The 12,834-nt window shown below is 41.5% G+C and overlaps 1 protein-coding gene across 2 annotated transcripts in view; it reads left to right on the forward strand.

Annotated features, from left to right (window-relative positions):
* The window catches only part of LOC146797862 (ubiquitin-like modifier-activating enzyme 1), a 1,073,449-nt gene that overhangs the window by 533,845 nt on the left and 526,770 nt on the right, over positions 1-12,834 (forward strand). For both annotated transcript variants that reach the window (XM_085625059.1, XM_085625060.1), the window contains exon 20: positions 2,946-3,034. In XM_085625059.1, coding sequence (XP_085481185.1) covers positions 2,946-3,034 — 89 coding nt within the window. The remainder of the gene's footprint in view (positions 1-2,945; positions 3,035-12,834) is intronic.

Raw genomic sequence — 12,834 nt, forward strand, 5'->3', positions numbered from 1 at the left:
ATTAGTGATATAACAGTGTAACACTTTTGAAAAATTAAAACTCGCATATACATTTATAGTAATTTTTGGCACTCATTTAGCGGATTGGGTAATCTGCCATAAATGTGATGGAGTACCTTGTCGCCAAACTGATGGTCTGTCGACTCGATTTGAAGTGAGCTGACACGTCATGTTTCTGCGCAGTGCCCCAGCCGGCTCCACCTGTGGAAGCCCTAACCGACGGAGTTCGGGCCTTCTGTCTAAGGACCTCAGACTGTCCACCATATTTAGAGCAGACAATCTAACGTTTTTTCAGGACCAATGGGGAAAGCCTGGTGGTCCACAGCGGAAAAGTAAAAAAAACAAAAAAAAACACTTCCTGGAAGAAAACTCCCAGGCAGGGAAAGATCTCTGTCCATTGGTGGATGACCTGACCGGCCATACTATAAAAGGGGCCTCACTGTCTTCCCTGTTCTAGTAAAAGTAAGATTGCTGCAGCACTCTTTGAAGTAATTATTGATTATTATCCAATAGTACAAATAGAAACCATACTTGTTGTCATTACACCCATAGTTGTCCTTATACACTTACTATTGCATACGGTAAACACGGATTGTATATTTTTGACTTTAGGAATACGATTTTTAAGATTATTTGAATTTCAAAAAGGAATACGATTTTTAAGCATTTATATAGTAATATGAAAACTCTCTGTTACTATACACATTTTTTGTTGTACTGAAATGTAATTAAAAAAAAAATAGGGAAAAAAGAAATATGAAGTGACCCATTTGATCGCATAACATGAATTGCCCACAGCGTAAAAATCAATGCAAAAGTAGAAACAGCAAAATTGCGATCTGATAGAGACTACTAGCTGCAGATTCCTTCACGTAGAATTATCCCCAGGCGTGAGACTGAGTTTTTTCCTTTTCCGAATCCAGTCTCACGCCTGGGGATAATTCTACGTGAAGGAATCTGCAGCTAGAATCGTCTCTACCAGATACATCGTTACCGAAGGTAAGTAACTCGTACTTCTAACTCAAAGCAAACTCACTTACACCAGGGCCACGCCTAGGCACAATTCAGTTCCTGGTGAGTGTGTAAACCAGGAACTAACTTAACACATACACACACAGTATCATGATGAGTCTGTGGAGACACTATTGCTTTATTCCCGCAGATGAGACATGGCACCACAAACTTTGGCTGTTTGCCCAGGCTCTGAAGCAGCAGAGTTTGGCAAGGGGCCCTGGCATGCAGCCTCACAAGGGCTTTGGGTAAGGGGTTGAACTGCCGAGAACCAGTCGAGCCAGATGTGATCAAGAAAAAAACACACATGTTCTTGAAAGGCTGGAAAGTAGAATTGTGTTCATCTGCGCTGCCAGGCAGCATCGGTGTCAATGTTAAGGCATTTGCAAAAGAGTGGAGGCATCATGCAATATAAACTGCAGTGGGAAATATACTTTCCTACTACACATCACACTAACCCTGAAAATCTATATGCTACACGCCCTCCATTTATTTTAACCTTTTATTGAGGGATTTTATTCCAAAATGAAGACACAGCAGAAGCTGTAGCCGTGCAAGCTGTCACTGGGACATATCTTTGTTTTTAGCACCACAGATTCCAAGAAAAAACCCAAAAGAATGTCTTTAACTTTTCAAAACCCGACTTTTGTGGCCAAGGAGCATTATGTCTCAACATTGTTTAGTCATCCACTTGCATAAGACTCTTTGGGCTCGCTGGTGGGATGGATGGGACATGCTGTGAAAAAGACTAAGGAGGCATTGAGTTAAAATATTGGGAAGCATCCATGGTGGTGTGTACTCGTACAGACACGTTTAGCTTGACAGTTTGCACAGCACACAAAATGTCTGCCACTTTCTGTCGCAGAATGTCAGCCCAAAATCAATGCACGGGCACAAGATATTGCTGCACACAGCTTGTGCAATAGGTAAATTGTCATGAAAAATACATATTTTCTGTTATGTACAGTAAAAAGTATGATAAATTCATTTATGTTCGTGCCATCCTTTGCATACTGGAAATTTGCAGCATCTTGCGGTATCAGTGTATTGAGTGGTCATAGGGAGATGCTGAGTTATTAAAGGTTTTTCTGATAATACCATCTCAGTAAAGGCTATGTTTGCTAACCCCTCTTGCATTTGCTGTGGCTGAATTGTGGTGAGTAGTGTAGAACTAACCGATGTTCTTCAACTCGCTCAGATATCTGCTGTCCAACAGAGTACAGTTGGCCATGGCCATGCTTATCTATCATTTATACATGGTCAGCCAGTTATGCCCATGATTTAACCTTCCTTTTGAATGAATGTTTCACTGGGTTGTCATAGAGATTCATATGCCCTCGAAGGGGAGAGGAGTTGGCCTAACGGCTAAGGCGGTCGACCTCGAATCTGAGGAACCGGGTTCGAATCTCGGCAATGACGCTGAACATCCTGTAATTCTGGGCAAATCACTTAACCTCCCCGTGCCTAACAAAAATGAATGTGTCCTCATGTAACGCAACTGGTGCTATGTAAAGCGCTCTGATACCCGATACCGGGTCAAGTTCGCGCTATAAAAAACTCTGTAACAGAAAAAAAAAGGTGCTTAATATATTTAATGCTTGAAAATATTTTCCAATGCAACAAAACGATGTTTAAGGATTGAGGTTTTTGACATACAACATATTGTAAGCTATTGAAGTTATATGTTTAGTGCTTCAAATCAGCAAGGCTAGAAGGACTAGATCATTTGCAGTAAAGGGAACTGATACTCCGCAAGAAAAGGTGACTAGCCCAACATTACACGCAATGTCAGAGTGTTCAGGGGGTTGGGATTTAGGATCTGCAGGGAGAAGCCAACCATTTTCCTATTGGGTGTAGCTAGGATATGTCACTTTCATACTCAGTCATCTTCCATGAATTTGATGGTCTTATTGCATTTGGTTTCTCGTCTATAGATGAGCAGCAGCTGCAGGATCTGAGAGCTGCCCTCGCTGACCCAAAAGCCTTTGCTGGATGTCGGATGGAGCCGATTTACTTTGAGAAGGTATTAGTTCTTATTGTTTGTTCTAGAACATGAGAGTCCCAACTTCACTTTTCCGTTGTGGCTCCTGAGTCTGATGGGCTATCTATTCTCCCTCAGTTTCAATGCACAATAGCTATAAACACTCAACCGCATTACTCTAACTTGTACTGTTATTCAGCCGCCATCTTAGAGGCACCTGCTGGGTGTAGGGGTGAGGAATCTGCAGCGCTATAAAAATAACCACACTGGAGCTCAGAAGGTGAATGAGCATTAAAGGTGCCTTTCAACTTTGTATTTATCTTGTCACATTTGTTGTGCTTGGAAAGAAAGAGATCAAATGTCCGACAATGTCTTCTGACAAATTTCTGCTTATTTTTTTAACATGAAAATTGGTGTTTATTTTTCTTTCTCTGTCTACAAAGTGAGAGGATTTAGTGATGTGAACTACGCGACAGTGCTGGGGTACAGGGAGTGTGAAAGGAAAGGCTGCAGGATGTCAAATGTTTACTAACTCACAATAACATTTAAAATACCTGTAAATGAACTGTACAGATATGTCAAAATCTATCCGCAGTTAGGGAAGCACAAATGAAGTACTTTTTTCAAATTCTGAATTATGGTGGAAACAAAGATTTTAATGGGATCAAAACAAATCAAGGCACTTTTGTGGACGAGCAAATAAAGATTTGCTGAAACCCAATTTATCACACATCATTTGTGCTTTATATAGTATTTTCAGTAAAACTGCATGCCTGTCAAATGTAGGGCTCAATTTAGAGTTCGGTGGATGGGTTACTCCATCACAAAACATGGTGGATTTCATGTCCACCATATTACTAGTGCTGTTGGATATAATGACATGTAATACGGTGGATGGGATATTCGTCACTTTTGTGATGGAGTGTCCAATTAACTGAACTCTAAATCAGGCCCTTAGTGGCCACTACAATGGAAAATGTGCTGTCTGTAAAAGAAAGTGCGTTGACACACCATACTTGAGCAATATATTTGCGACCGTGTGTTCAACATGCATTATCGGTGACATACCATACCCTTACAACTCGCCTGCTGAATGGGCAAGATTCATTTCATACACTTGTTCTTTGTGTGATGCTTGAGTTTTTCACAGTCCCTATGACTTCAGTGATGTAACGTTGATGACAGCATCCCCACTCTGAAAATTGTTGAAGCGCCACTGGCCATTCATTGTCTATTACAACTCGAGATGTATACATGCATCCATGAAAAAAACGGAATCCATTCATGCCATGCGTCAAGGCATGCCTTGTACCCATGGCTAAATCTCTGATAGTTCAGGAAAAGACCAACCTGTGGTTCGTCTAACACTGGCACCATGCCTCCCGGGGAGTGGGGATACTGACCCGGAAAAATTTTCAGATGACGACCGACCGTATTTGGACAGACAATCTGGGAAGATTCGTTGCCCTCTCGGGGTGCTGGGAGGGACGTACATTAAATCTAGTCTCTGTATACATTCCACCTGGCCTCCAAGCCCGGCCTTCCGGGACTTGGGTGACCTCTTACTCTCCCTGCCTGAGGGACGCCTCGTGATCGGGGAGGACTTTAATTTTATTGTCTCCAATAGGCTAGATCGCTGGTCCTCCAGAGATCTTCCGCCGGCTCGCACGCAAATCCACAACTTCATGGCAGCTATGGGACTTGTGTACACCTGGAGGGCGCTACATCCCACAGAGCAGCAATACAAATTTTATTCTGGGGCCCACCACAGTATGTCTAGACTAGATTATATTATAATACCAAATGGACCAAACAGACACAGATGGCGAAAAGACATACCGAGCAAAGAGACATAGCCAGTAAGCAGGTATAGAGAGCAAAGAGTTTACAGATAACCCTGACATACAGACCAAAAGGACAGATCACATGAGCATGCATGCTAATCTGACATACAAACCAAATCGACAATTGGCCCAAACTACCTAGACATCAAACCAATAGACAGAGAACATAGGCATGCAGGAAAACAGCAAATCAAAGAGACACACAAAAAATAGAAATATAATAACGAGACATATGAACCAACAGACTGAGCAGCTAGACCAAATGTATATATCACATAATATTGATACATTTGTGTAGCGATACACATCATGGAAAACCACTTGAGAGCGCTGTCTCTCTTCCAGATGACTACACCATATTGAAATCTGTTAGAACTGGGGGTCTCTAGTTAGCTGAGGTAGGTACCGTAGTTCAAATAGGGACCCTTGCTTCTAGTCAGGGAAAGGAGGGACACACTCTTAGATAACTCCTGCTCACCCTCCGGTAGCTTGGCACGAGCAGCCAAATGTGTAAAGTATTTGCAACCACACTCCCAGTAATGCAGTGATAACACAACAAATGGACACCACACTGATTTTATAAAAAGAGAGGTATCTTTATCAAAAGAAATACGATGAGACCTAACGATAGAAATCCAACATATGTGCATTCGTAATATTTCACTCTGCCAGTTATTAGTCCAACAATCACTTGTAGGTTCTTGTGGTATTAATGAGCAATTCACGATGATCTAATGCAGTCCTAATGCAATGCTATGTAGTTCGTAATAGCGGCGGTGATCCTTACTCAGAGCCTCAGTTACGATGATGGCTCGGGCCACAAACAGCAATGCAGCAGCGTGGACGATGTTTCACGCTGCGGGGGCAATGCGGTCGCGGGGCACCACGTAAACAGTACCACAGACCACACAGCAGTCTCAGGTGTGCAAAAGCACATGCACCAAGCGTCGCTGAGACACGGTTGGAAACTTTGATGTTCCTGAGTTTCCACAACATGGGACCAGCTCTCCTCGGGCCCTTGGAGACAAGTTACTTCCAGACACAGCACACAGCAAAGTCCCTTGTCCTCTCCTTAGTCAAATCATCAAACTGCAGGCCAGCCCCAGAACACACAGCAAGGGCAGTCCTTCTCTTCAGTCCCGTCAGCTGTTCTTCTTTGGCAGAGGTTCCTCTTGATCATGAAGTAGTTTCAATCCTTTTTCAGTCTTGAGTTCAGATGTTTCAGCTCTCACATTTATACCCCTAAATGCCTTTGAAGTCTTTGTGTTCAGGGGGCTCTGAGCCCGGTCCAAACCAATTCTGAGTGTCTGACTGCCAGTGCACACCCTCTTCCTTTGATAGTGAGGGCTTGGGCCTCAGACACTCCGCAGGAGTGGAGCCATCCTTTTGTGGCAGCAGCACAGCCCTCTTCACATCCAGGGGGCTACCCCTACCCCAACACACCAAATGCAGGCCAGCCCGTTGCTGTCTCACCTACTCCTCCCTGGTGTAGGGACACTCCCCAGGCAGTCAATACATAACCAGGCAGAGGCACGCAGGATGGTTAGGACAAGAAACCAGCCACTTCTAAAAGCGTGGTTTCTAAACACACATTTTAAAAAACATCTTCACAAAAATATGTGTTATTAAATTCTGAGTCCAGACACACTAAACTCCATCTCTCCATCTTATGCAGATGGGAAGATATGCTGGAAACATGTTACACAGCATTCCCCATTTTGTCCTTTGGGCAAGATGGCCTTGCAACAGTGAAACACTAAATTGGCAGTATTTCACTGTCAGGACATGGTACACACCTCAGTACATGTCCTACCTTTCACATACACTGCACCCTGCCCAGGGGGGGTTCCTTGGGCCTACTATAGGGGTGTCTGATGTGCATAAAAAAAGGGAAGGGTAAGGCCTGGCAAGCGAGTGCACTTGTCAGGACAACAAGGCAGTTAACAAACTGCGCGCAGGCACTGCAGTTGCAGGTCTGAGATCTCTTTTTAGGGCTACTTATGTGGGTGGTACAAGTAGTGCTGCAGGCCCACTAGTAGCATTTGCATTACCAGCCCTGGCACACATAGTGCACTTTACTAGGGACTTTACTAGTAAGACAAACATACCAATTATGGACAACCAATTACCATAACACTTTACCCAGAGAGCGTATGCACTTTAGCAGTGATCAGCAGTAGTTAAGTGCCCAGAGTCCTAAAACCAACAAAAACAGGTCAGAAACAATACAGGAGGAAGGCAAAAAGTTCAGGGATGACCCTGCAAAAAGGGCCAAGTCCAACACAATCTTATTGGAAAAAGAGCAAAGGAGGAGGAGAATTACTATAAAACTACTTTTACCAGGCCTCATTATGTAGCATGGCTTATCTCTCTTTAAAACATCTGGCATTTAGGCTTGTCGTACACCATGCTGATTCCATTGATGTAGTTGTGGACTGTGTTTGCAAACCTTTTTACAGCGACATCTTAGACCTAAGACATCTACTTATTTCAAAGAAAAGCATAATAATTGTGATTGAGAATGTCAAGCATTGGTTAAAAATCGATTGGATGCTCTGGCCAGCAGCATTTGAAAGGTTCTAGACTGGCTGAGTTTTAGCCAGATATTATTTACAATCTATGCATTAAAAAGTTCATTCTTGATGGTTTCTTAGCATATACTAATCACAGGAATTTATTTTTACAGTTTTGGATTGCACTGTTGATGCTGAAAATATTTTTTAGATCGCCATTAGTAAATCATCTGTCACACCAAAGTCAACTTTAATTAAATCTACAAGAAACTCTATATCAGTCACACACGACAACTTAACCTCTCTAATAAATGAAGGAGCAGTAGAAGCCCTCACAAGTTTGAACCTATTGAAGTTGTGAATTCGGCTAACATTTGCTTAAAATATATGTTATGTATGTAATAATAATGGTAGGCTGTAAACTTAGCTAGAGAGTGCAATCTGGTGTGTCATCAGTTCCTTTCTGAATTGTAGGAGAATTCAAGCAGTTTTGATCTTGATGGGGATGTTGTTCAATGTCCTGGGCACATAGATTGAGAAGGCCTGTCTTGCAGTTTTTACATTTTTGCATTTCATTGTTTCCAGTCAGACAATGTCCTGGCTTCCGGTGTGGCACACTCTGCCAGAGGTGGCTATTCTCTTGGCCAGATGTGCAGGGTTGCTTTTTCTGATTGCCTTACAAATGATGCCGCTGGAGCCAATGCAGTTACTTCAGAGTTGGAGTGATGTGTTGAACGTGTTCAGGCTATTCGTGAGATCTGCTGCAGAGTACATGATGCATTTCATGGGTTCCAATGGTTGTTGCTCTATGCAGGTGAGAGAGTAGTAATTGGAATGTTCTGAAGTAAGATTCAGGTATGAAACTTTTTATCAGGAGGTAGAGCTGGTACAATGCGTCTTTGGTTTTCATGGCACTGAATTCTTTAAAGGGGAGGTCAATGATGGATACCATCCTGGTTCATTTTGTTTAGCTAGGCTTGAATCTGTGATTGGTTTGTCCAGTTGGCAAACAGGAGAAAGTCTGTTTTGGTAAAGATGAGATTTTTATAGGCTCTTGAATATTCAATTCTGGGCGAGACTGAGGCAGGCTTTGAGTAAATAGATTTTTTGCGTTGTGGAGATTGAGTGGGTGTGTAATTTTAATATGAGTTAAAAATATCAATTGACAAATATGTCAAAAATATTGTGATGTCAATAATATTGAAATAGAGAATACTGCAGGTAAGAATATTGTTTTATCAATTCAATTCAAATTATATTCAAGGTTTGGAACACAGATGACATCCACATAAAACAGAACAATGTATTAAATAACATAAATCACATAAAAATGTAACAAATAACAGCGATCACATTAATATACATTTAAAAAATATATAAAACTTTTTGACAGATTACTTCATTCTGAGAAGGGAAAAGCAGTTGCTGAGCTGCCGCTACTGTCTTAATATTGCAATTTTAAAACATTAGTTTTAGGATTAGATGGTGGGAAAGTGCAGTGCTGTACAAACAAATAATACATGATTACAATCCTGAATACCCATGTTACACAAATTACACATTTTTACCTTCTCTTTAGAATTATTCCAGTTTGATGTCAATTCATTTAGAGGAAGTAAATTGATTCGTATTAGTGTCCAAAAGTGTTGAATTATGTGTTCAAAATTCCACCAAAAATATTGCTGAGGTTCCTGTAGGCGATTACCACCTCCAAATTTCTCCTTGTATCTCAGTATTTTACATCCAAACTTTGACTTATTTCTCCCGATGAATACTTTAGAAAATACTTAAGTTGAGTATAAGAAAGAGCGTCCAGTAGATCCCCTGCTTTAGATCCAATTGATTAAATGCATATTTAAAATCTCTAGAGAAAAAATATTTTCCTAACTCTGAACCAAAAATTTCTAAGCACAAAAAGAAACCTCAATGACTCCCCCTTGCCCTTCATGAGCTAGTGGTGCCATCGGACCACCCAAACCAGGCCTTGCACATTACGTCTTATTGAGCCAAATTCAAGTGTCAAAGGTACAGGACAGACAAATTGAAATTACACAACTTCCTCAAAATGTGTTCCTCCATCTTCTTTTAAAAAATAAAAAAACATTTAGACTGGTTGATTGTTTCTATGGCATACAGAAGCGTTGGGGGAACCTTAACCTTACGTACCAAGAGCAGAAGTAAAAAGTGCCTCTGACCCACTGCAATATAAAATGCTCTTAGTTCATTGGCATGCAATAAGACCCTGAAGGATCAGTGGTTATTACAGTCCTTTTCAATCATACAGCTTGACATAATTTTCCACAAATTAGGGGTATGGTTTTGCTACCTCCAGCTTCTCTGAACCCAGAAACCAGCTACAATTACAAAACGTCCTACTTTTGCTATCCTCAAAGATCAATACTTTGCTTTTTGAATTATTAATTTTCAGAAAGTGATGGGAGGTTACCTGCTGAAGTTAGGATAACTGATTATTTAGACCCTTAGGACTTAAGTCCGGACTAACAATCAGCATACATCAGGCATGGTAAAATCACCTACCAATATTAGGAAAATCCCCCTACAATTTGATAAACCTTCCAGGTCTGAAACGTACATTGAAAAAAGAGGGGTGGGGGGAGGGGCAACAGACAGCTCTGTTTCAGACTATTTTAGTTTAGAATTATGGAAGAGAGGCCCCAATAGCCACCCAATAACACCTCAAACCAAGTAGAGGAGTGAAGGGCAGTAACTAATGGAAGGGGAGTTCCGGCATGCCTGATTTCTTCATTTTCTCCTATCAAATGCTGTAGTGACATCTATAAATGCAGCGTATGCATTAGATTCATGAATAGACACATACTTTTCCACTAATAATTTCAGCATAAAGATGCTGTCTAATGTGCAATGTTTCTTCCTAAAACCTGCTTGCTCTACGGGAAGAATCTTTTCCTTTTCTACTCAAACTGAAAGATGATTGAGCAAATATTTAAGCAAATAATTCTCCTACTGCATCAAGTATGGCAATTACTGGTAACTAGAGTGGAGATTCCTGGGGCCCTTTTATTTAGGGGAATTAAGATACTCCCTGTCCCAGAAGGGGGAATTATTTTGTGTTGATAACAATGTGAAAAAACTGGTGCAAGAAAAATAGCCCAAACCAAGGCCTCCTCTCTCTTTATTACGGAGATGGGGATCTCATCAGGTCCCATCACCGTAGAGACTCTCATACCCCAAATTATAACTTTGATTTCTTTCGTGGAAGGAGGGCCAAATTCTGTGGTGGGTGAGTGGTAGAAACCAAAGGGATCAAGATTAGCTCTGTACAAAATTAGATAAGAAAAAATTCTAGATATGTGTGCATCATTCATCTTCCTTTACAGGAGTTGGAAGGGATTTTATTCTACATCCACAACTAGTAAATATAATTTCAAATATATTTTTGTATGCTTCCGGGAGGAAACTTCTTTTAACGTGAACCAGTTATATTCATCATTCGCCTTCCTAAGGGCCAGCTTCAATCTCTGCCTTCTTCTTTTGAATAGAGTGATTGTTTTGCCTCTTTTAGCAGAAAAATAAATAAATTGGCTTCTCACTAATCTATTTATCTACCTGTTCAGGAGGTGACGGTATTAAAATACTGTCTCTTTAATGAAACCTGGTTATTTAATTTAGATTTAGCCACCAGGGATTCCATATTGCTTGCTTACTTAAGTATTGAATCATGGGAAAGGAACAGTGGCTCCGTGGTTAGTACTGTTAAAGATTCTTTCAGTTTAGCAATTAAACTCTCCCGATCCGAGTCGGTTGGAAACCATTTCCAAACCGATTTGATCAGGAAGATTTCCTAACCACATCAGAATCGGGCCCTTAGTAGGATTAGATTGGATGCCACTTTTGAATTAATGGTTACTCTGGTCCCACTATTTGCACCTAAGTTCTCAATGTAGACCAGGAAGATATCGCTACTTTGAACCGTTTGTAATTCAACTATCTCAGCAAAGCAGCCCAATAAGAATTTTCAGAAATATTTCTTGGTCTAAGATAGCACTAAATTCCAACACAAGAGGCACATTCAATACATTACATGGAGTGTTAGCCCCTGTATTTTCACCATTCTAAATTACAATATTGCGTAATCTAGGAAAGAAAAAATCTTAGCGTAGGGTTTCAGAGGGACGGTAGAAACAGCTTGTAGGGGAGCCATGATAGAGACTCCCATAGTATCCTCAGCCTGTAAGCATGGATAATGGACTGATGGCTGTTGATTAGAGGGGGCTACCACCCCTTTTTCTGTTGTGTCACCTCCTTCAGGTCTTTCGTTCTCCACTTCCCCAACAAGATCAACATTTGCATCAAAGTGGAGTTGTTTTGTGTGCTTTTTGTTTACAGACGCTACTTTATTTTTTCTTCGAGCCCAGGATATAATGACACAGGAATTTCTTTCTTCTGAAGAACTGGAAGGAGATTACTCTTTTTACATTTGCCTTGGGGACGGGGAAGACTGACATAATACTTCTGTGGACATTGGTTAGAAGAGACTTTGCAAAGATAAAGATTACTCATTCCCCTCGGGCTGGCAGACTGTTTATTCCTTTTTCTGACATAAGGAGGACCCGCTTGTATTCCCATATCCCTAGATCGGCTGCTGAATGAGAGCTCCTCACTAGAATCCACTTGTTGGGTACTTAGTTGGGCATCAAATTGAGATACAGAAAATTACCACCTATATTAATTACTTAAAGGTGAAGTAGTTTTATCCAATAATACCCTTTTATCCTGAGTCAAAAACATTAATATGATCCAGAGTGAGTCTAGGATATGGTCTGAGGTATTACATGATTTTTCCAAAAGAGCCAATAAACAGGACAGAATTCTCTCTAGGCAATGTAGAGATTCAGAGTATTGTACATAATTCCCAAGGAAATTACATGAAGACTGAAGATTTAAGAGCAATTCTGGTGTGGCAGACATCCTGGATGTGGAAGACAAATGCTCAGACGGACTGTGTGAGAAAGTGCTATCTTTCTTGCATGGTATGACCCCACTTTTTGCTTAATTGTTGACTGTACTTTGACTGAGTGTGCCCTGGGCTCCTGCCAATCAGGTGCCCAGGGCCTATGCTCCTTCCCTAAAACCCAAAACCCAAGTTGGCAAACCCTGGCCACATGCCAGCCCCTGGTAAATGGTACCCTAGGTACCCAGGGTCTTGTGACCAGGGAAGGCCTCTAAGGGCTGCAGCACTTATTGTGCCACCCTTAGAGGCCCTGTACCCTAACACAAACACACTGCCCTTGCAGGCTGAGTGTCTGGGTACAAGACAAAACACAGAGTCGACATGGCACACATCCCTGTGTGCCATGCCCACAACCTACACTGCCCTGGCATACATCAGCCACCCCTCTAGCTGGATTCCCTATGCCAGTGGTGTGGGCACAGGAGCATGAGCCCTGTGCACCTACAGTACCCAGGTCCATTCCTGGGCACTGTAAGTGCAGTGCTGCCATTT

This window comes from Triturus cristatus, chromosome 9 (genome assembly GCF_964204655.1).
Source record: "Triturus cristatus chromosome 9, aTriCri1.1, whole genome shotgun sequence".
In the NCBI taxonomy this organism is placed as follows: domain Eukaryota; kingdom Metazoa; phylum Chordata; class Amphibia; order Caudata; family Salamandridae; genus Triturus; species Triturus cristatus.